Genomic DNA, 25589 nt, shown 5'->3' on the forward strand with positions numbered 1-25589 from the left:
TAGTACGGAACGGGTCGCTTAAAGTGGCCCGTGTCCGAAGTCGACCTGCGGCGAGGTGCGATCGCCCGGTCTACCCTCCGTGTGGGTACTTAGGTAGGTCGAATTTGGCGAGCAACCCTATCCCACGCGGGAGCCGATTGGCACGATCGTGGTGAGACCGAAACGTCCACCCGTGACTAATTCCCGGCGTTAGTCCGAGAGGGTCACGACTGGATTGTCCGTCCGGTGGGCGACGTGCCGCGATTCGAGTTACGTGGCCGTTCGCACGCCGGCAGGCGCGAATTCGCAACAATATATGTATGTATATATATATATATATATATATATATATATATATATATATATATATATATATATATATATATATATATATATATATATATATATATATATATATATATATATATATATAAACATACATGCATACGCACACACACACACACACCCTTCTCCTTTTAGTTACAAATGTTTGGGAACAGAGGCCCTCCCCCTTATATATTGATATTGATATTTCAAGAAAATGATTTGCTTGCAAACTTTTCTAACCAATTAAATATTTTTACTACTGTGGTTTTAGACAATCCAGAAGAAACTATGAGAGACGAAAACAATGTCCTCTCATCTACTCTGGAACAAGCTGAGGACCTCATTGAAAAAGGTTCGTACAATACCGATTCACCAGACTACCTTCCGATTCATGGAGTTTTTATTTATTTATTTGCTTGTTTGCTTCAAAACTTATTCATGTACCGTAAGGTAGCCTTGAGGTTTGCTTACTTACTTTTGATAACGATGTTGTGATCGCAACTATGCGGCTTACTGCTTTCATGTTTCGTTTGTCAATCTCTTTTGACATATTTAAAATTTATGATATTTGGACTTTTATTATCTACCGTCTTCATATGACTAGAATTATTCAGTTGTGTTCTGCTTTTTCCTTAACTGCCACTGGCATGCTTGCCCATGTGCACACGTTTCTAGAACATGCATAAAAAAATAACCAATCTGTACTATAGTCTTCATAGAGCATTTGGTGCTGCTGAAGCGGTTTTTTGGCAAGGGTTATGTTGGGTGGTTTGCCATTGCCTTCCCAGCGTTTTGTGTCTCTCTATCTGTATATCTATCTATCAATCAAGCAAGGAAGCAGCACATACCAATTTTGAAGTCTTTGTCACGCTTCGTCTGTGGTTTGAACCACCAAACTCCCAGACTCGGAGCGCACGCACTAAGTATTACGCCACTGAGTCTGGTTAGAACATGCATGGTTGCATGCGCTACCATAAAAAATTTCCATGTTTCCACAGATTGCCTCGTTTTCCAAATGTCCAAGTCATTCGTGGGGGATACATTCCAGGAAAACCCCGCGAATGTTGAAACCACGAATATGGGAACATTGTTTCAATGGGAAATGGGGGGATAGGTTCCGGGAGATTTGCCGAGCCCCGAAAAATCCGTGAATGTCGGGGTAAAATCCGTGAGTGTTTTGTCATTGTTACAATGGAGACGAGGGGGATATGGAGACATTATTGGTTTGCGATGGTTCCCGGTTCATGAAAAAGGCCACAAATGGTGACACCACCAAAGTCGGGGAATTGATACAAAGGGGATAACCTTATCGGTTCGTGGCGGTTCCTGGTTCAAAGGGGAAAGTTTTTAAAGTTTTTAAAATATTTTCGACCACGAGTGCATGATTACAATTTTATTAAAGATGCTTACAAATAAAAAAAAATGACAACACCAGGTACCATTTCAAATTTATTGAAGAATGCATTTTAAAGTCTCTTTACCATACCATGAAACGAAAACAACACCAACAATAACATCATGTACCGTTTCCATTTTTTTATTAAACAAACGCAGCACACGTAACTTTGCAAGGTGATGAAGATGAGGTGCGCCGGGTGTAATAAATCTTGAAAGTTGATGTTACGCCCTGGTTGAGCGGCTGGATGAGGAAGGTGGTGTTCGGCGGCAGGAACATGACCTCAACATTTGGGTGAGCGCCGTTCAGGTCCGTGGGATGGTCAGGAGTGTTGTCAAGCAGCAGGAGTACCTTGAACGAATGGTTCTTTCCTGCCAGGTACCTCTTGACCTGAGGAACAAACCAGTTATGGAACCAGTCCATAAAATGTTCAGACTTCACCCTCCAGAACACGGGTAGCGCTTTCTTGGTTTTTTTTTTCTTCAGCGCATGTGGGTTCAGGGAATGATAGAGCAGCATGGGCTTAAGCATGAAGTCCCCTTCTGCATTTGCACAGAGGAGAAGGGATACTAACCCAGTCCTTTGCAGCCTTGAAGCCAGCTACTTTGTTCTCGTGCTGAGATGAAACTTCTGGTCAGCATCTTTTTTTCCAAAACAAGCCGGTCTCATCAGCGCTGAAGACCTGCTCCGGAAGGTACCCCTTCTCCTTGATGAGGCTCGCGAGTTCTGTAGGGAATGCCTTGGCCGCATCGTAAGCTGCAGAGGCACACTCCCCTACGAGCTTGATGTTGCGCAAATTGTATTGTGCCTTGAAGCGGTGGAATCACCCCCTACTCGCTGTAAACGGGCTGGAGGTGCCACTTTTACCCACTGCGCTCATGCTTGCACCACCCGTGCCAGAGAGATGGTCAGGCAGGAGCTTTGCCTTCTCCCATATCAGTGGTCCGCTAAGAGTCGCACCCTTCTGAGTGTTATCCTTCTCTTGGGAGCCATTTTCGAAGAATGAATGGAGTGTGGGGGAATACACAGGGCAGAGCAACGGGACGAGAATGATGGCGATGCAGGATGCAGTGAGTAGTCTGCGCATTGTTTGTGGGGGATTTTTAGAGGTGATGCTTCTTCGGCAGCTGATAATAGATGTGGTGAGTGATGTCATTGTGTAATTAGTCCGTATGTAGCTCGCTGCTAATTACACTAATAGATATGCTGAATGTTTCCATTCTTTAGCTCACAGGACATGACACATCTTTCCTATCTACAGGTCGATTATGCTGAGTGTTTTTAAAATGTAACAGCTCAGATAGTGCTGTTTGTAGCAAGATGGTGATTTACACGAAGATGCGTTCAATGTTTCCATTGTGTAATGTCCAAATGTGATGACCTGGTAATTACCGAATACATCAGTAGATGCTGTTGGTGTTTTCATTCTGTAAATAACTCACGGAGGGTGGCGTCATGGGGAATGACGTGTTACACTATTGAGACATCCCGGAAAACTATGTTTTTGCTGCGAAGCTACGATAAAGTACGTACAGCATTGTATGTTTAAATGCACATGGGAGATGTCCCACAAAACTATGTTGATCCCCTGAAGCGACAATACACGCACAGGAAGCAGGTCATGTTCGTGGCTCGTGGGAAAAAAAATCGTTGCAAAAACCATGAATACGTGGGGCAATTTCCAGCGAATGTAGGAGCATGTCGCAAGTTATGAACCGCAAATATGCGGAACCTGCGAATGTTGGAACCGCGAATGCTGGGGTCCGGGTGTATATAATTCAATTTTAATAAGTCTTATAAAAAAAAATTTCCCCAGAATTTATCGCCATTTTACTGCCCTTGACAGTGTCTATTACACCACCCTATCTAACATGTTACATTGCCTTTTCGTTCCTGTTGTATGTGTCCTTTATAACATCCTTAGAAACAGTAAGTTTCCTGTTTGGAAAGATTTTCAAATTTGTTTGACTGTCAGATAGGCAGACGGTAAAAAATATTATCTCACTCTTCTCTCCACCTGTATGAACGGGACGAATATAGAGCCAACGTACTGTTAAACGGCAGTTTTGTTTTCCGATTCGTGTTCAAAATATAACATTCAATTTAAATTTGTTGTTCCTCCATCATTAACTGCCATTGACGGATGGACCTGAACCGATTGCTTCACCCCGCTTTTCGCTTCGCGTGCGTGGCGTAACAACATAACATGTGGTTGGGAAAAGGGGTTGATGTACCAGAAGAGCCTCTTCTTCATTCTCTAAAAAGTCTTCAAAGTTGAAGGAGGGAAACGGTGGAAAACAGCCCCTCAGGATGACGATATGTGGCCTCGACACTAAAATTGTCTGTAAATGGCATTCACACAGATGCCAACCCTCCCGATTTCATCGGGAGGCTTCCGAAAATTCACCCAAACTCCCGCCCTTACGATCACTATCCTTATCCTCCCGAAATTTTGATATTTTTGCACTGTTCACTAATCAGAATGTACTAGTATGAGAATTGAATGAAAAGCATCGTCTGCTACGTATAGCATGTGGTAACTCCATAACATTCACTGCTACCAAATTGTACGTAAAAAAAATTGCAAATTCAAATGAGGAGCAGTGAAACATTGGGTCTGGATCTCGCTTATGCGATCATGCACTGAGATTTAGTGCATGCGGTATGTGTGCAATACAGTGCATGCGGTATGTATGCACAGTGTATATGCATGCGATACGCTCACTGCATGCAGCTGGGCCCCATACCAGCCCGGCGGTCGCGACCACCGTGCGGTGTTTAACAGCCGCGAGAGTTCTACGAGTCGCGCTGCAGCTGTGGAACATCGACTTCGAAGTTACCGATGCTTCAAGCCCTCGATGTTGATTACGAAATGGCAGAAAAGAAGCTTACGAAGACCAAGAAATGGTCTCAGAAGTACAAGACCGAATACAGTCTCCAATACCCGTGTATTCGAAAGTCTGAAAGAGGAATTCATCATGCGTATTGTACAGTATGCAGCGTTGATATTTCAGTTGAGCACGGAGGTCGCGATGATATTCGGAAGCACGTTGGAAGCAAACGGCACACAGACATTGCAAAGGAGAGATCTTCGAGCACGAGTACCGGTACACTTCTGAATTATTTCACCAAACAAGGGACAAGCGAGGAAGAGGATGTTACCCGAGCGGAACTTCTCTTTAGTGGATTTATTGTGGAACATAACTTGCCCATATCAGTCTCAGATCATGCTGGACCTCTATTTCAAAAGATGTTTCCAGATTCAAAAGTTGCTTCAAAGTATGGATGTGCAAGAACAAAAACTTCAGCAATAATTGGTGAGTTGTCAAATGTTACTGCTTCATCTATTGCCGATATTGCTAGACTAGCTCCATTTAGCCTAGCTACAGACGGTAGCAATGACAGTGGTGAGGCCCAGCTATATCCTGTCCTGATTTCGTACTATGACAACAGTGCTGGGATTGTGAAGCAAGGTTTGCTAAGTTTGCCTGCGTGCAAACAAGATTCCACTGGAGAAAACATTTTCAAACTGCTTGATCATGAGTTCAGTGACAGGAAAATTCCGTGGGGAAATTGTGTTTCCTTTTGTGCTGATAATGCCTCTGTCATGGTGGGCAAGCACAAAGGAGTCGCTGCTTATATCCACAAACAAAATCCAGAGTGCGACATCATGGGATGCCCTTGCCATATGATGCACAATACGGCCAAGAAGGCGGCTCAGGCCTTACCCATTGAATTAGATGACTTTCTCATCGATATTTACTACTACTTGGACAAAAGTAGGAAACGCGTCAAAGGAGTGAAAGCACTGCAAGAACTCTGTGATGCCCCGACACACAAGATTCTGAAGCATGTCGCAACAAGGTGGCTGTCCCTTGGTCAGTGCCTAGACAGGCTGATTGAACAGTGGGAGCCACTTCGCCTCTTCTTCAAAGAAGAAGTACGAAGAAAAATGCAACCAACTGTAGCCAAGACTCTAACAACGAGCAAGAAGGACGGCACTGTATCTGCCAGTACTGGCACTGCAGGATCAAGCACTAGTGGAGCAGCATTCACCACTACCACTGCAGTATCTGCTGCGAAGAAGACAGCAGGGACAGCACCAAAACCAATGCTGAGAGCAGGTAGCATCACCGGCCCTTCATCACGTTCATCTACAAAGCAGATCCCTTCAGAGTCGAGAAAGACTGTGATAGTCCCATCTACAGGCAAAGAAGGACCCAAGTTAAGTTCTGCTTTTGCCAAATCACTTGATAGAAGCTCAGCAAAACCTTCGAATCAGAGGTCTTCTTCCTTAGCTGCACCTACCTCAAGCTCTCTCCTCAAACGTAAAATTGGATCTGGTACTACGAGTCTGACCTCTTCTGCTGGCAGTAAACGCAAGTGTGATCGCCCTGCGGCTAAGTGTACTACGAGTTCTACAACTAAAAGCGCATCTTCCTCAAACAGTGTGCAGGAATCTAGAGAAAAACGTGTCAACAGGATGTTCTTGTCTCCACAAACAAAACTCTATTGTTTCTTCCTTCGATATGCAAACAAGCTTTTTGAGAAGGGGAATCTTCTGCTCCAAAGAGACGAACCCTGTATTCATCTCCTGCACGGAGAATTGAATGGTCTGAAAGATATCTTCGTACGGTTTTTGAAACCATCGGTGTCATCGGTTGCTCTGGTAAATGTACCCTTCTCTGACAGAAATCATCAGAAGAATGATGAGGACCTCATGATTGGGAACGATGCCAAACTGTATATAAGGGAACAAAGGAGTCTCAAGAAATCAACCTTCACTCTGAGTGAGTCAGACATCCAAGGTTTCTTCAGTGCAGTTCGCTCATATTATGTGAAAGCCTGCAATTACATCTTCAAAACCTGGCCGCTAGATGATGAATTAGCCAAGCATGCTCAGGTGCTGGATGTTAAGCTACACCAAGAAGTGGGGTTTGACTGTGTGGAGTTTTTCATCAAGAAATTCCCCTGTCTGTTCAGTGGCGGTGATAGTGACATAGACAGTCTTGAGAGTGAATTCGCTCACTACCAGGCAGACGCCTCCATAGCTACAATTGCTACTGAGACAGTGAGAGTGGATGAGCAGTGGCATCGGATTTCACAGCTCACAGATCCCTGCACTGGTGCCAAGAAGTATCCTAATTTGAGCAAAGTGATGAAGGGAATCTTGGTCATTCCTCATTCGAACGCATCATGTGAGCGGGCACTCAGTCTTGTACGGAAGAATCATACTGAATTTCGTCCCAATTTGAGTGTCAAAACCCTGGAAGCTCTCTTAATTGAAAAACTAGCTCATAGCACCCCTTGCTACCAGAGAGAATACAGCAAAGACATAATCAGAAGGGCTAAAAGAGCCACACAGGTGTCACTCAGCAAAGCTGCCATGGAAAAAGCAAGCAGCAGTAGTACCAGCCAGTAAGGTAAGAAAAATATTGCTTCTTTTGTGCTTTTTGTTAATCTTTGATTGTCCCCTAACTTACTAATATTAACATACATGTAACATTAAAAAGTGCACAATTTTCCCCTTTTTTTGTTCAAAAAGTGGGAATTCTTAACATGTTAAATGCTCCAAAATAGGGCTCAGAGGGCACTAGAGAGCGTCTAGAACCCCAGAGCTTCCAGGGCCCTAAGGCGGGCCCTGGACCCCGCCGCAAGGGTCGAGCGCTCCGCGCTCGAGATGTGCGCTTCGCGCACGTTATTTGGTGTCGGTTGCAAATCCTCCCTAATTCTGATTTCCAAAAGTTGGCATCTCTGCATTCAGTAACCATTCACATGTACGTATGCAGACATGCCATGATTTACAGGAACACAAATACCTCCTCATTGTTTACCACTCCTTTCCATGCATGCTTCAAGTGATCGCTAACGAGGCCTTTCGAACATGTGCTGTGTGCGTTTTCAGTGACTTTCTTCTGCAAGTGCGGGCACTTTTAACCTTCCGTTGCTCATGCGAAATCCAAGTCGAATCGTCTTTTTAACATTATTTTCAGCATTTAAATGAAGAAATGGAAATTTCAATGTGGTTAACCATAACTGTTGTTTCTGGATGCAAATCGGACTCACGAAAAATATGAGAAATATTTATGGATGAGAGGTGTCGAGTTCCTATCATTGCCTGTAAAAACAAGCCAACAGTGGCTCACACCCTTTCCCCCCCAATATGATTAATAGCAAACATCATCATTTGAAAATTTTATTTTAAACTTACCCAGTGCATTCACAAGCCTAAGATATGATGCTCCCATCAGAAGCACCCAAACCAGATACGATGTGTGTCTGGTACATCTCACTCCCACGTAAATGTAGCTGGCACAAGCTTTGGATTTTCACATCATGAAGATGTACTTTGTTGAATAATTGGTAGCCATTAATTCATTTGTTATGATGCACGGCATCGTCTTTCCATTGGCAGAAGTTCATTAAATATATCATCGAGGCTGCCATGTTCACAAGAGGTACTCTCGTAAGGTTCAAAGTCTATTCACTGGCAGCGATGGTCGGGGGGTTTGTGTATAATGTGCCATTGTGCGCACGCACGGTTCGGGCCTTGCACCGTGATTGACCACATCATCCAGATTTTACAGTATGGGCAGCTATATGATCTCGGCCCTTTGGGCAAGCTGAAAAGGTTCTCTAATGGAGAGGCACATATTCCCCTCCCATAGGTACTTTTCCAGTATTTTCAGCCTCTTTTCGAAGTTTTGTGAGTTATTTTAGCTCGCACTCCTTATCTCTCACACACAATATACGTTAATATGCCCCAAAGGCGTTGTTGGTAGTGATTTCTGCGCATGCACACTGAGCATTCTCGGGCGGATTGTATCATTTTGAAAGTCCCTCGCATATTACCCAGTTACCAATAATTGCTTTTGTCTGATGGCCGGTTTGTTTTGATTTTCAGGTTATTTATCATGTTTGTTGTCATGTCATGTTATTTATCCTGCACTTCACTTCACCCCCCCCCAAACCCCCACCAAACCATTGTTACAGTGAGTCAACCACGTGAGGCTGTTCTTGATTCTCAGCTGATTGTCTTGGTTGCGTCACTTGGGAATGATGCAGCATCGAAGTTACAAACGCAAGGAATCACTTTTGATTCGATGTTGTTCGCTGCAAACACGGTAATTATGTTTTTTTTTTTTCGGGTATCGGTGTACTTTATTTGTACAAGTATGGAAAGACCAAAATAATTGCTTTCAATCATCGATTTTCTCTGATCATATGGTTAATATCGAGTGTGTTTTTATTATTATGTTTGAAATTTATCGACTATTCTCTATCTTCCTCCCAGCTTAAATTTTTGGGTTACAATTATTCAGGGGTAGGTCTTTGGAATGAAAACGTTCATGATTTGCCAAGTCCCAACGGGTTGAGAGACGGCAGTTCTGATGCTTTTGAAGAAGCACAGGTGAATGATGCGACTGGAGAGGTGGAGCTTTTCCCCCGTGATGCATGGTGCCGTCTGGGGCAAGAAGCATCAAAATACATCCAACAAGCTCCTACATTTCATTTGATGTGAGGGCAATGAAAATTTTGATTGCTTGAGTTTTTGCCTTCAATGATTTCAATGGTGTATTTTTTTTTCATGATTTCTTTTAAGTGATTCTAAGGGTCATGGAGGAGCCGCAGCATAAATTTACACATTTATACTGTAGACAAATGCACGAGATGATGCCAGAATTTACTTCAAACATCTGCAGCTACTGTACCTTGGGGAAAGTGATTTGATTTCCCAGAGCATTATTTCTTACAGCGACACTTTATTTGGTTGGTATGACTCTGATACGGTCAGAATCAAATTACCTACTGTACCTCCTACAAGCAGAGCGGACGCTTAAACTATTATGCCACTGGGTAGGCTAAATGGGAAAAAAATGATGCAAATGAGAGCAGTTGGAAGAAAAAAAAAAAAACTTATCAGGCATGCCAACTTGACAAGCGCAGCTGGAATGATTTCATGATTTAAATCCAAATACTACTCTGTGCTGAGAAATGGGATCCTTTGCAATTGTGCACAAAATGATTAATTTATACTGATAATACAGGCTTTGAAGTGATATCTTGCCAGAAACCTCAGCTGTTTTCTTTCACATCGCATCAAGCAATGTGGATTGTTCCACTGACCCCCCCGTCCCCCCACCCTCAATCCCTTCCCCACCCCCATTATCAAATAATACAGTCCAATGCTTCGAGGTCATCTGACCTCATCTCATCCGAACAACCATCTTGAGACTTCATTTACAGTGGGGAGCACTGTTTGTTAGGTCGTTGCATCCTGATTTTATATTTAATTTGTAATTTCCCCTTTCTATAATAATAGATTGACACATGGAAGAGCAATGTGACTGAGGGTATGAACTAACAATAGGACAGTGGGGCAACTTTTGGACACAATAAGCAAAGGAATGAACTAGAAGGGCACTCGGTCGAGCACATACCTCCACCACGAGAACATATCGGGCTCATTACATTTTTCAAATATGCTGCACAGTACGATATCGTTTTCGGCCCTATCTCTCAACGGTGAAGAATCGCTTTAAAAATCAAATAATTCTCGGATCTTCACCAAAATCAAAACAATTCGTCCTTGCCACATACACACAACTTGTCCACCAAGTTTCATCCGAATCCGTCCATAACTTTTTTAGATATCGTGCTACATATTCGTTTAGCCCTTCCTCTCAATGGTGAAGAATTACTTTAAAAAATTATTGAATCTGGATTCAGATCTTCACTAAAATTGAATCAATTCTTCCTTCTCACACACCTAACGTGCCCACCAAGTTTCGTCCGAATCCGTCTACAACTTTTTGAGATATTGTGCTATGTATAATTTTTGGCCCCATCTCTCAATGGTGATGAATCGCTTAAAAAATTCCAGGATCTAGATCTTCACCAAAATCTAATCAGTTCATCCTTGTCACACACCCAACCTGTCCACAAAATTTCATCCGGATCCATCCACAACGTTTTGAGATATCATGCATACAATCAAACAAACAAATAAAGTGGTGAAAACATAACCTCCTTCACCTTCGGTGGCAGAGGTTACAAGCAGAGGAGGGGAGGAAAAATTGCAACCTGCAAGTAAGAAGGTTGCATAAGCAAGGGTTAATGGGAGTATGAAAAGTTGAAGGTAAGGATTTGAGAGGAATGCTGTTAAAATTCCAGTTCCAGAAGAGAGAATGTTCCATTGGCCAAAATCGGGGATGAAATTCACAAATGCAGTCAAGAACATGGAGTGGCAGATACCCTTTGCTGCTTTTCCATGGCTGATTGAAAATGTCCCGGCTTTCACTCCATTTTCCTGTTGAGAGTTAAAATTGCTGCCTATGAAGAAGAGAAAGTTGGGATGAGTACCTTTCATTCGGTCCATGTTCGCAGAGAGAAGGAGGGGGGAGATTGGAAGTGGTGGGGGAAGATGGGAATGGGTGGGCTAAAGGGGGACATAGATAAGAGGTGGGGTTTTGTGGAATCGGTTATGTGGGGGAGGGTAGTGACAGTTTGATGCCGTTGATAGATGTAAATGGAAATTGATGGTCTTGTGCAGACAACCATTGCAAACTGGACTTCTCAAGATTCCCAATCTGGATTTATAGGGACAGACCTCATGGGAGGGGTGAAATTAATGCTTGTTGAAAGCATGGAGGAAAAGTTAAGTGGAGTTTTAGGTACGGTCAATGGACCAAGCATTTATGAGTGAGACAGGTTTGGGAAATGTCTTGTAAAGAAGAGCAATATATCATGATGAAGAAGAACATGGTGTTCCTGAAGGAATGATAAAAGTGAAGCATTTTAATACGTTACGAAAAGCTTTTAAAGTAGAAGCAATTCATTCAATGAGGATTCAGTTTGGATGGATAGAGAAGAGGAAGGGATAAAGAACGAATGAATGAAGGAAGGAAAGACAGGAAGAATGAGTTTTTTTTTCAGCGAGGAGGGCAAATAGACAAGTTTGCGAAAGTGAAAGGTTAACACTTGGGAGAAAGAAAGTGGAATGAGAGACACGGCATCAGAGCAGAGGCAGGATTTGCATGCCGACTCGTTTGGACGAATAGGTCTGACACTCGGAGACACCAATTGAATAATACACCGTAACAAGGTATGGGAAAACACAAACAGCAACACATGGATGTAAAGATAACAAATACACGATGGATCTGGTCCAGACAACTTGGCTTTGGATGAACTGGAAGGAGGACTGCATGACCTCATGTTCCACACACTTAGACCCCCATTTTGTTGATATAATCCATAGTTTATTTTGCTTGGGGATCGACACTAGCCTTCACAGGAACAAATATTCCATTATCTATTTTGCCTCGTTAAGCTTCCCCTGCCATAGCATTGGCGGGGGGGGGGGCTTATACCTATTGTAGGGGTTGTTTCTACAATTTGTGCCCCCAATTCTTAATGGTACCGAGTTTATTCTTAGACCCCAAGGAATACTAAACCACCACTTAGGTTTTTTTCTTTCTTTCCTTTTTTCCTGCCAATTTTCGAGCTGTATATCGGAGCCGGTTTGGAATTTTGGAATTAATTTTGCATCAATAATGGGGTAGAACGTACATGATGTTGATATAAAACATTTTTGACCTTGACCTAATTTTTAAGGCCATGGCCCAATTATAGACATTTTACCATTTTTCACTGAAACTCCATTAAGGTTTGTCCAATCAGAACAAAATTGCACCTCTCCAGATAGCCTAGACCAAGGCACATTTCCGCTTGATTTACATCATACCCCCCCCCCCTCCCAGAGTTAAAGGTCAAATGGCAGTCTTTAAATAAAATAAAAAACTCGTTTTTTGTCATCGCTCAATTCTGCCAATGTGGAATCTCAAAGACCGCTTGGTGTTCCAAGATGTTCTTGCATCATAATAGTGGCTCTGCACTCATGTGCACCTGATTTGATTAGTGTCCTTGATCGACTTTTTTTTCCAGATTGTGACCAAATTAACAAAAAACACGATTTTGATCATAACTTCAATCATTGTCCTCAGATTTTCATGATGTTGAGTTTTATGCATAGATTTGTGGATGGGGACACATTTTCTTAACGTACAGTCTATCCCTAAATCTTGAATGTCAAGGTCATATGGTGGACTGAAAAAAAAATGCCCGTCATTACATCGTGGGAGGCTTACCCTTGGTGACCACTTCGTGATCGCAGAAATCTAGTTGTGCGTTGTTTCTTACATCCGCCACCGAAGGTGGATGGAGGTTGTTAACCTCCGCCATCTTCGAAGATGGATGGAGGTTACTGTTTTCACCCCTTTCTGTTTGTTTGTTTGTTTGTTTGTTTGTGAACAGTATTACGGAAAAACTCCTCGACGGATTTCGACGAAACTTGGTGGGGGGGGGGGTGAGGTATGGTCCCAGGATCATGCCATTAAATTTTGGACTTGGTCCCCCCCCCAAAAAAAACAAATTGTTAGAGAAAATTTTTTTTTTTGCATTTCTCCATGTTTTAAGTGATTTCCAACCCCCCCTCAATTTTCTTTACCCCCCCCAAAAAATAGAGATTTTTTTTGTATTTCTACATGTTTTAAGTGATTTCCAACCCCCCCCCAAAAAAAAATTGTAACCCCCCAAAAAAAATTGTTAGAGAAAAAAATTATTTTTTTTTTGCATTTTTACATATTTTAAGTGATTTCCACCCCCCCCCAAAAAAATTGTGAGAAAAAAAAAATGTTTGCAACTTTTTTTTCAACAAAATTTCGATTTTTTTTTTTAATTTTTTTTTTTTATTTTTTTGCATTTTTACATGTTTTAAGTGATTTCCAACCCACCCCCCCCCCACCCCCAAAAAAAAATGTTGGAGAAAAGAACTATAACTGTCAGCACTGGACATCATATTTAATGAATAAGATATAAGGTTCACTTGAGTGACCCAGCAGTATTGGCGGCGGAGGTTTTGCACTCTCCCGAGTGCTCCCCCTCTAGTTTTCACTCCTGTCTCTGTCTGTCTGTTTGTGAACAAAATATCTCAAAAAGTTGTGGACTAATTTGGATGAAATTTAGTGGAGCGCTTGGGTATGTGACAAGGACGAAACGATTCGGTTTTTTTGTGAAGATCCGAATCCAGATGTCGATCCGAGAATTTTTGAAGTGATTTTTCACCATTGAGAGATAAGGCTTCACTCTTTGTTGCATTAACTATTCAGGAGTCCTAACCTCATCATTGCAAGTAATGACCTTTTTGAAAATTCTGTACTTTATCATTGAAGGGATTGCTCATTATCAGACAAGGTTTTTACACACATTTATGGCAGTTGTTGAAGAAGAAGCAAAAACAGATAGGATTTGTCACAATGTTGAGGTAAGGCTTTGATATGTCTCCAGAAGGAAGAGCCGCGCAGCATGTCAACATGATATGATGTATTGATCACACAGTTTCCTTCAATGATGGTAATTTGTTGTTGACATTTTGGGCCTGGGCTTTGATTTTGTATTGAATCTGTCAATACCCTCGTCAGAGGGAGAAGGTATTGCATTTGAGTCCATTTGTCTGTCTGTCTGTTAATTGCCGGAATCCTTCGGATTTTGGCAATTATGTTGGTCGGTTGTGTGTGTCATTCTGTGTGTCTGTCTGTCTGTTGGGTCGCCGAAATAGGTGACCCTTAGTGTCAGTAATTCTGTCTCTTTGTTTGGATATTTGTTCGTTTGTCATCAGCATAATTGGTAGTAAACGTGGGCGGATTTTGACCAAACACGGGTGGTAGATACAGCTTATGACCTCGTGCTTTGGAAATTGTGATGGTTGCTTGGGACGCTTTAGTTCCCTAGCAACAACCGAAAAACCTTCAAAATCGGTACCGTTCACGCGAAATCAATTCCGAAAGCCATTATCTCACGTAGGGTTATGACATTTGGCACGAATGATCGACAGGTGATGCTCTATCAAATATATTCCGTTTTTTGTGATATATGCAATACTTTACCCGCAGCGCCCCCTACAATTATGGTATACATGAAAATTGGTGAAAATTGAAGGCCCCCTAGCGACCAGGTGAGTGCATCGATACGAATGAAATTTTGCAGGTTCATGGTACTCAATGAGTACTACAACTTTACCTCAGGACATATTGACCGATTTTGCTTAGGTCAGGGGTCAAAGGTCAATTGGTGCAAAAATCGATAATATGCGAGAGCTGGAGGTGTCTTCGCGCCAAAAGCTACTCCTCCTAGGGTTATGGTCGGATGGTCATGAAAATTCACACTAATCGTCTGGAATACATTGTGTACGAACGATGAAGCCGAATTTTCGATTTAGATCTTTGTTCACCCACAGCACCCCCTCGAGCTTTGGGGATTTCCGATTTCAAACTGCATTTTCGGTACTTTTCATACAAATGGATACCAAGTAGTTATCAGAAGATGGAACTGGATGCGATTTGATATGCATAATCTTAAGGTGATTCCCTATCCGCTATATGACATCCATTTTGCTCTATATCTTATAGTTTCCATGCTCAGCGACCCATCGCCGCCTACTGGCTTGTCTGTTTGTGTGTTTGTTTACCCTGTTAGTACAGTCAAGATGTCGGATGACCTCCCACAAATTTCAACAAAAGCAAACTCAACAGATTTTGATTCCTGGATATGTCCTCAGTGACAGAAAACAAGTCCTAAGGGATCCTCCGGGGGGAAAGTCCTGAAATCATGGAAATCCAATATGGCCGCCACCCGGCTTTGGGGAAAATGAGAAAATTGTAAAGATTGATATTTTAATATGTAAATATTTTTTTCTGCATTCTAATTGTTTCTAGTTATGGTCAGTATATTGATATACAAGAATAATTATAAAAAAGTGAAATGTATTGAGGGTAAAATAAAAAATTCTAGATTTTTTTTGTCCAAAAATGTCAATTTTTTGTCCCGAAAAAAAAAATATTTACCTGCTACTGATTTTTGGCTCCTGGACCAAAAAAAAAAAAGAAATGTTGAAGACACAAGATGAAATCAAGTCTATGGCAATACAATATAATTATGTAAATCATTGAAACATGACAAAATTCACAATTCCACTCGGGGCAATCACATCTGCCTGAAGAAGGTTTCGAAATGAAAATGAAAATTCGCATTAAACTCAGAAACTACATCTATTATAAACTTACTATACATGTTGAGAAAAATCAAGTGTATTAAAGTTAGAACTCGACAATGTCGTCATCATCCTCATCATTGTCACATGGAGTGTTTGTGCAGCCAGAGCCCCTGCAGTTTCCACAAGCTGGAGTGCACTCAATGTTGTGCTTCTTGCATGTGCATCTCATGGTGCTACATTCAGCCTGGCAGTTACACCTAATGACACGTAACATCTTTTCAGGAGCTGGAGCTATTGATGTCTGAAGTGGCACAAAACCCTCGTCACACTTCTGCCCACCCCAGTCTGTCAGAAGAAGTTCATCTGCACATTCCTTCCATTCTTGGACTTGCAGATACATGCACAGGCTGTGATACTTTGCTGCTTCTGATGTTGGTGGTAACGTCTGTGGTTGCACGTGAGAGAGCTTCAAGCCACCTTGTCCCAGTACCGCTGATACCGGAGGGTGTCCAGGGTTTCAGTTGACTTTCCGTTGTAGATTATCACCAATGTTTTTTCTCCTGCATCTGCCACATCACAATCTGAAGCTGGATATGTATTGAAAACCTTGGTCTGCTCACGGAATGTGTTGTTTGCTTTGAACTTTTTGAGGGAAGCTCCCTTTCCAATCCCATGAAGACGAGATGTCGTGTCGCACCCAAGAACTGCATGTAGAAACAGTATGTGCTTGCATATGTCTGTACCAATCATTTTCTTTGTAGCCTTGATGTTCCAGATGCGAGGCTTCTTCGTGTTCTTCTTTGGCTCGGGACAAAAGAAGAGGTCATGGGATTCTAAGCTTGCATGGTAGCATAGGAGGACAAGGAGGTCTGTGTCATCACCAACTAACACAGTGTTGGTGACAGTAGCAGACTGCACGGCCTTCAGTACAATCAGGAGATCAGCATCCCCTGAGGCATGGTGTGTCTCACAGTTCTTCTTCTGAAGCTCTTCACTCAACATAAAAATGAATCGCTGTTTATTCTGCCTATTGGCAAGAAACTGTTCATTCTTCATTGTGAGATGCATGTCAGCTGTAAATGTCACAGTAGTGCCAGCATTCCCTTTAGACCGTCTCTGGTGTGTCATGTCCTTCGTGTTGGTACTCTCATAACCATCAAACACGACTATGGCATCTCCGTACTTCTTCGTTGCATAATCAGTGTACTGGTGGCATATGTCTGTATGTAGATCCACGAGACCATGGAATGCGTTGAACAAGTGCCCCGCCATCCAAAACATACTGTTGCCCATCATTGGGGATATCGGCTGGGACATCGAATCCAAGAAGATCCCAGATGGCATCAGCAAAGACTGGCTTGTGTGCTTCTCGGAGCTGAAGAGAGGAATCAAAGAGGTCTAGTGGATAGCTGCTCAGTTCATATTTGAAGGCCAACTCCAGTTCTTCTGCTGTCTGTGCAACAGTGGTCAGTCTCTGGAAGAGGAGTTGTGGGTCAACCTGGACTTGCTCTCCATCAATCTTGACAGATGACTTCATGCCGAGGGTGACAACTTGGTCTTTCCTCTTAAATGTGTACTCTGCAGGTGTTTTCCCATCTATAGATTTCAATATTTTGGCTCCTACAGCATGTGCTGTATCGACGTTGACGGTGGGGTGTGCATGAACTCCAGTGGCAATGTTCCTCAGACGTGGATCGCTACTGAACGGATTCCGTTCCTGTAAATACTGAAGAGCTGATAGTGTGTCCTTCCAGTCACGAGATTGTCTTGCCTTGGTCATGTCCTTCTTCTGCTCTCCAGTGCTGTAGTTCACACCTGTGAGCTCCTGCATTGCCTGGTTTATTTCTGCACAGGCAGGCATTGATAGTAGCCATACCAGCCGTTGTTGCTCTGTCATTCCTCGCCCTCGTGTGAGCCCCCCGCTGGTGTTCAAACTTCTCATCAGAACTTATCAGATGAAAGACCTGCCCACAGGCGATCACTTCATCGAACCACATGGAACCCCTCATCAAAACGTTGTTGGACATTGGGATGTTGAGTTTTGAGGTTGGACATCTGCTGCAGATACACCCTCGCAGATTTGGCATTCAGGTTGTGGCCTGAGGCTGCCAGGAAAGGCAGCATTTCCTGGATGGCCTGTAGATGTAGTGCCAAGTTCCCAGTGCGCTCTGCCCGGATGTATTTGCGTAGAATGTCTAGCATGTCCATATACTGAACCCAGAGCGCTGAAGTTCCAGAAGATATCTTTGCAGACTCTGCATGCTTCTGAAGGTGGTCTTTGATTAGTTTCAGAACGTCAGACTTGCATCCTTCTTCCACAGACTGGGGTTGGCAGAAGTGTAACGAGGGTTTTGTGCCACTTCAGACATCAACAGCTCCAGCTCCTGAAAAGATGTTACGTGTCATTAGTTGCAACTGCCAGGCTGAATGTAGCACCATGAGATGCACATGCAAGAAGCACAACATTGAGTGCACTCCAGCTTGTGGAAACTGCAGGGGCTCTGGCTGCACAAACAGTCCATGTGACAATGATGAGGATGATGACGACGTTGTTGAGTTCTAACTTTAATACGCTTGATTTTTCTCAACATGTATAGTAAGTTTATAATGGATGTCGGTTCTGAGTTTAATGCGAATTTTCATTTTCACTTCGAAACCTTCGTCAGGCAGATGTGATTGCCCCGAGTGGAATTGTGAATTTTGTCATGTTTCAATGATTTACATAATTATGTTGTATTGCCATAGACTTGATTTCATCTTGTGTCTTCAACGTTTCTTTGATTTTTTTGTCCAGGAGCAAAAATCAGTATCGGGTAAATTTTTTTTTTTTCGGGACAAAAAATTGACATTTTTGGACAAAAAAGCTATAATTTTTTATTTTACCCCTAATACATTTCACTTTTTTATAATTATTCTTGTGTATATCAATATACTGACCATAACTAGAAACAATTAGAATACAGAAAAACATATATTTACATGTTAAAATATCAATCATTACAATTTTGTCATTTTCCCCGAAGCCGGGTGGCGGCCATATTGGATTTCCATGATTTCAGGACTTCCCCCCCCGCCCCCCCGGAGGATCCCTTTGGACTTTTTTTCTGTCACATAGGACATATCCAGGAATCAAAATCTGTTGAGTTTGCTTTTGTTGCAATTCGTGGGAGGTTGACCAAATATTTCTGCTAAAATGCCTGTACGATGTAGCAGCCACACTGTTTCAGCGATCATGACCAAGCTGGGTACAGACGTCGGCCGTGGTCCAACTTAGACACTTGTCGTTTTTGGTGAATCTAGGTCAAAGGTCAAGGTCACTGAAAAAACGAAATTCTTATTTTCGCAATAACGTCTGCTAAAATGGTCGTATCGACTTCAAACCAAATCCAAAATGTGCATCTTCCAATACTGCACCAAACCATATGTCTCATTGGGGTGTCACACCAACACCCTTCTTAGCGGTCGGGGTCGAATGTCGGGGGGGGGGGGGGTCAGGTCAAAAATGTCAAGTGCGATAAAAACGCCATTTCAAGTCCAATTGACTTCCAAGTTATGATCATGACCAAACTAAGTGCTATAACTCATTAAACCGTAGCACTATCGACTTATAAGAACCAAATTGATTTCCAGGTTTTTGTTTTTTCAGAGACCATGGAGATATGACAAAGTTATTCCGGCAATTCCTTGCTCAACGAGCAGTTTCATTTGTTTGTTTGTCTGCACAGAACTTTAGTGTTTTTCTCTGTAACTGCTTGTTGATTGAGACAAATTTTTCACCAAAGGAGCGACTACTCATGTAGAATGTTTGTTTTAATGATAATTATGATGTCATAGGTCACGTGGTGTGGCAACCATATTGGAAAAACGTCAAAACTTTGGACCTCTGTATCTCTGAAATCACACCAAGGGAAAAATTGAAACTTGGCATGTCGCAAGTTACTCCTCATGGGGAATAATTGTAATTTTTTTTTAAAAGACGTCATAGGTGCCTTCATTATGACATCATAATTGTATATCTGTTCAGAATGAAAAATTTTGAGGGTCATCTAGGGATAAATTGATCCACAAAAAATGATTACATCGGTCACGTGATTTGGCAGCCATATTGTTTTTCAAAAAAAAATAAAAACTTCAAAAATATTCTTCTCTGAAAAGGCTGAACAGATCGAGGTGAAACTTTACACAAATGTTCCCTAAACCTTGGGGATACCAGGGTATTCATGAATAATTTATGTCACATGGCATGGCAGCCTTATTGGATTAAGCAAAAAAAAAAACTAAAATTTATCTTGTGAAACCTCATCAATTGACACGAAAATTCACAGTTATGATCCAGTCGTGATGGGGAATATATATGTTTTAAATTTCAACCCGATTAGATGCATGGTCTGGCAGCCAGAATTTTTTTTTTTTTTTTTAATCAGGCTCACCTGGCTGTGCCTGATAGGGTTTGAGGGTAGAGGAGTAGCAGCTGAAACCTGAATCCTATCCAGGTTCCTCATGATGACCTCATCTTTGTTCTTTGCTTGTTTAGGTTCCTTCTAATGACTGCAATGCAGGACTGTACCTATTTGGTCTTCCATTTGATTTGAATTTAATTTATTAAAAGCTTAATTAAATTTGAATTGAATGAAGCATTTTGCTTCGCGAGCGCAGGGTAATAATCCAATGGATTCATTAATAATGTTTGATTTCTCAGGCTTGGCTCTTTCACATCCGTCCTTTCTATTCCTGCTCGTCCAGTGGAGCGAGGTCATCGTGTGAAAGAGAAGGAAGAGCCACGCAGCATGCCAACACAGGTACGATAATGCAGTTTTTTTTTTTTTAAAGTACATTCCATTTTTATAAATTGCTTCCACTGCTTGGGTTTCATCAATAATTGGACACCGGTCAAACTTACCGTTTCAAAGTGTATTTCAACTGGTGGTTCAAATTCAAAAAATTGAATGCAAACCAGTAGAATAAATACAACAAAAGTGAAGATATAAATTATTACTCTGATCTGCATGATTTAATGACCAAAAACCACAACACATCAATTACATATAGATTGAAACACAACCGATAAGCAGCTACTGACCAATTGGGTGATGAGCGACAGGAATAGTCTGTATCAAAGGAAGTTTCCAATGATGACCCTGGAAGGTCAGAGGTCATAGAGCGTGATGTGCTTTTGTGCACTGAATTGCCGAAAGGAAGTAATTTCATGTTGTGCAGTTCCTTTGTAGTCCACCGAGGTGCATTTTAAATCACCAAAGGTACCACCTTTTTATGTCATAGGCCACGGCTTCGTTGCAGCCTGTGTATGAAACTTGGTGGCTATTTTATGTCACGCTATTCATCGCAATAACAGAATGCTGTGAAAAACATTTTTTATTGGGATTGTTAGTTATCTAGTTCCGTCAAGTCGTGGCCGACTTCTGGTGACATTCGCGATCTCCAAACATCCCTATCCTACACTGCTTCCCGAAGCTCTGGCAGAGACCGCTTGGTTGCAGCCTTTAACCCATCCTTCCAGCGCACACAAGGTCTGCCTCTTCCTCCTCTTCGCTCAACCATCCCCAGCACAGTTGACCTCTCCAGACTTTCTTGTTCTACACGCATGATGTGTCCAAAGTATGATGGTTTCCGTTTTAGCATCAGCACTTCTAACATACATGGTGGTGTAATTCCTTCAAGTACTGATTTGTTTGTTCTTCTTGCAGTCCATGAGATTTTTAACATTCGTCTCCAAAACCACATTTCACAACGGTCAATCTTCTTCCTTTCTTCCTTTCTTTATTTTCACCGTCCATGACTCGCGTCCATACATTGAAACTGCAAATACCAGAGCATACACCGGCCTCTGCTTGGTTTGTTTTGTCACATCTTTGTCTTTCTAGATCTTTGTCAATCCTGACATTGCTGATCCTCCCAGTGATGACCATTTATTAATTCTCCTCCACATTTCATTCTTACAATAAAAGGACGATGAAAACTTTCCACTATTTCCACATCGCATATTATGGTCAGAGAGCAAACTTATCACATCCATCAGTCACTGGCACACAAGGAGAATCAGAGAAGCTATGGAGATATATATTTGCATCACACAGTCCCTCAAGAAAACGGGATACCCATTAGCGATATCTGGCACCTATAACTTAACACCTTATTAATATCTGGCAACTTACTAACAAATTGACACCTATAACTAGAGCTTGCAATACACTGAGGGCATTGGACTACGATGAGCAAAATGTACCGACCAGTCGGTAACATGCTGTTGTGGTTGACGAAATTCGCAAACCACCATTCAGGTCCCTTAGGTGAGATATCTCTGTAAGTATATGTGTAGTTCGGCCCAAACCCGTTGTTTAGAGGGAATAAATGTCATTCATGCGGGCTGCGACCCTTTTAGATAGCCGTTTTTCTTTTACTATCTTTATTTTGGACCAGCCGCCATTACTACCACCACCAACCACGTCTCAACAGCCATCACACAACAACCACCAACCGCAACGCCGCTTCACAACAACAGCCACGACCTTTACCGTCACAACTCGCCCTCGCAACCATCGCATCACCGTCATTCCCACCCCGCTTGTGGGCACCGATACTGGACTCGTGCAGGGCGCGCACCGAGCAGGGGTGCAAAAGCGCCGGCCTTTCCGAAGAAAACGGATCAAAAACGACTCACGCCCACTTCTGTTCCGTCCTATCGGTGAGCGTGGGGCGATTTGGCCCCGCCTCCAGGTACGTTGGAGTGTGGTTGCTGTATGCAAATTCATGGATCAAAAAGCATTCACGCCCACTTTTCCTCGGTCCAATGGGGAGCCAGTTAGAGGTGAAGGGTTGGAGGTAAAGGGTCGAAGGTGAAGGAGCGAGGCCACGGGGGATATAAACGACCGCGTTCGTCAGTCAAGGAGAGTTGTCGGTGGAGCTGGGAAGAAGTGGTAGTAGTCAGAGTGAAGAGGACGGAGCTGTGGAGAGGTGGCGGCGGCGAAGGCGGTCGAGGGGGTGCTCGTGTCGGAGTCGGGGAGCTGCGGAGGGAGAGGCCGGCGGCGCGACCGAGGTCGTGGTGGAGACGCTCGTCGCGGGATCCGAGACAGGGAGATATCCTCCATCCCCCGAGCATCAACAACCCCCTCCTGTTTACCCCCCCGCGCTGAGATAGTGCGAGAAGGGGGGCCCCGTCCCCACCCCATACCAGGCAGTCCCAGCGAGGCCCGTTAGTCCGAGAGGGTCACGACGGGATTGTCCGTCCGGTGGGCGACGTGCCGCGATTCGAGTTACGTGGCCGTTCGCACGCCGGCGGGTGTGAATCCGCAACAATGCATTCAACAGCCAATCAGCTCCTCACAATAATCAGCCAATGGTGGGTGAGGAGGTGTTGTAAAAGTTGCATTCGTTCGTTCCAGTTACTTCCTCCTGTCGATGGGTGGAGCATGCTGCCCGAAACGTTGAGCCCTACTTTCTTCTTTTTATTTTGGAGTTATTTTCGTTTTTTAAAGTATAAAGAATGTAAATAGCTCATTAAAGAGCTCCTTCATGGTGAAAACCCTAAACCTTTTAACTTATTGCTGTTGTTCCACCATGGAAACTTTTTTAAACAGGACTTGTAGACAATCAAGATTGTCGAAGACTTGTTTTGTTAGCAATGATTCCATTGTAGCACAGTGATAGTGGAGAACCAGAACACATTAACACCACCAGACGACGTATAAGCCACACTCGTGTATGAACCGCACTGGATGGTTTTGACTACAAAATTCTTGAACAAACTGTGGTTTATAATTTGAATATCACGGAATTATTATTACTAGCAGACACCCCACCCTCCAGGCGGGAGTATCCATGTCTGCTCTTTGAACACAGATGGCCACTTTATGTACGGGGAGTCAAAGAAACGGAAAATTGCCAAGGTCAGCCCCAAGATCAATATCGTAATCACCTGGATGGGTCACGAGTTGAGTAAAGCGTGGGATAGACACCGCACCTTAATCATCAATATTGTAATTGCCTCAGTGCCACGGCCAATCGACGAGTGAAGGGAAAACCGGGCACACCCGATTGGTCGGTGCCAGGACCAATCAACGAGTGAATATTGCTGACATAGTTATAGCCATACAAGTTATATTTATTACGGTCGGTTATTATTTATCAATGTCATAATTGATGTTCGGTAATGGTAATAATCACATTTAGCGATGTGCATTTGTGCAGGTTAACACCGTCGGTTTTAAAACGTTACATGTCAGTTGATAGTTGATATGCAATTGTGTTCAACTGTGAGGTCACGCGTGGCAGTTCAGGCTTGAGGGAGAAAACTAAGGTGTTGGTAACTTACTTACCACCTACAAAAATAAAAGCCATTCACATGGAATTTAATCCTAAATCCTTATTTTGTTTTAATTTTAGGGCTTGAACAGAATTTAATTCACAATGTATACACCGTTTATTAGACACGCACGATCGATTGATAATGCAATGATGGATTAATTCTGATTTGAAATTTAAGGTATGTTTCACGTCACGACCGTGCTACATATCGTGTCGTGATGACTTGACATTTCATAAATAACGCAATCATTGTACTGGATTTCCGTACTAATCGCATCACCAAAAGCGATGGTGTTTTTTTAAATTGGTGCAACCAGGAAAATGGTTAGTGCTTTTTGTCTGATCGAATCGTGTGTGTGTCATACTTTTTGTCCATTAATTACATACTTCTTCATTAATTCCGCACTATTAGAATCTACCTTTTGACCTTTTAGACTGCTGAGACCCCTTAGAACTTTGAAGACCCTTTAAGACCCCCCAAAACCATGAAGACCCCAAAAGTCCGCAAAGTTTCCGAGGACCCCGAGCAACCAGAAGACCCAAAAGTCCCAGAGGGCCCAAAAGACCCCCCCCAATAATCTAGATCCTGTAGACCCTTTAAGACTTGTCTATACTCCAAAAAATCCGTTAGAATTCCCATGTTTTAAACGCACGCCATGTTAAGGTATATAAAGCAGGGTATATATGTTAAGGTTAAGGTACATATGTCCTACCATGGCATGGCATTCTAATTACAAAATATATCACAAAAACAACGACAACATTGCAACAAAGCATATATTAATTAATACGAATAATATTTACAATAATTTGAATAGTAGTATCATATGGCAATAATAATAACGAACATAGAATCCCCACATTGGCCCCAAGCACATCTGGGCTTAGTGAAAGACAAGCTATTGCTCAAGCAGTACAGCAGGTGGGTATGCAACAAGGCTGTGAAGACCAATTAAAAATTGGTTCATCGGACCAATGGGCCCACTCGTATGTATAAAGATATAAGTGCAGGGCACATATTGCAAGATTTTAAGGATAAGTGAATATATAAACGGGTAAGAAAGCAGATTACGAGGCCTTGCGGTAATTGTGTCGACATACCGCATGTGCCACACTAACTTTAATGGGATTGTACTCGTTAAACTGAGGTTTAATGTCGAACTGTACAGTTGTTTGATCTCTAACTTTCCCACTTCATCATTACCCTGTGCATGCGAAGTGAAAAGTGGGGTTAAGCAATTGGTTCATGTCTGTCTGTCTGTCCGTCCATATGTAAACGTCAGCTTATGACTGAGGAAAAACTTATTTAAACTAAATGTTATATTTTCAACATGAATTGGAAAACGAACATGAAGATCAGCAGTACTTTGGCTTTGAATTTGTCCCGATCACACATGTGCAGAGAGGAAGGAGTAAGGTAATATTTTTACTGCCTTGCCCGTCTGGCAGTCAAACAAAATAGAAATTCATTCCAAACTGAAAACGTACTGTTTTTTAGGGACGTTACAAAGG

General features: G+C 42.5%; 1 protein-coding gene across 4 annotated transcripts in view; it reads left to right on the plus strand.

Moving 5' to 3' along the window:
- The first annotated feature begins 428 nt into the window (after positions 1-428).
- LOC147021256 (non-structural maintenance of chromosomes element 4 homolog A-like) overlaps positions 429-25589 on the plus strand; it is a 55274-nt gene continuing 30113 nt past the window's right edge. For all 4 annotated transcript variants that reach the window (XM_085891062.1, XM_085891060.1, XM_085891061.1 and 1 more), the window contains exons 1-4: positions 429-658; positions 8696-8826; positions 8997-9220; positions 20455-20554. In XM_085891062.1, the coding sequence (XP_085747188.1) occupies positions 466-658; positions 8696-8826; positions 8997-9220; positions 20455-20554 (648 nt within the window). In that variant the 5' untranslated portion in view covers positions 429-465. The remainder of the gene's footprint in view (positions 659-8695; positions 8827-8996; positions 9221-20454; positions 20555-25589) is intronic.

The sequence above is a fragment of the Eptatretus burgeri genome, chromosome 8 (assembly GCF_056783735.1).
Source record: "Eptatretus burgeri isolate ZD-2024b chromosome 8, Ebu_testis_v1, whole genome shotgun sequence".
In the NCBI taxonomy this organism is placed as follows: Eukaryota; Metazoa; Chordata; class Myxini; order Myxiniformes; family Myxinidae; genus Eptatretus; species Eptatretus burgeri.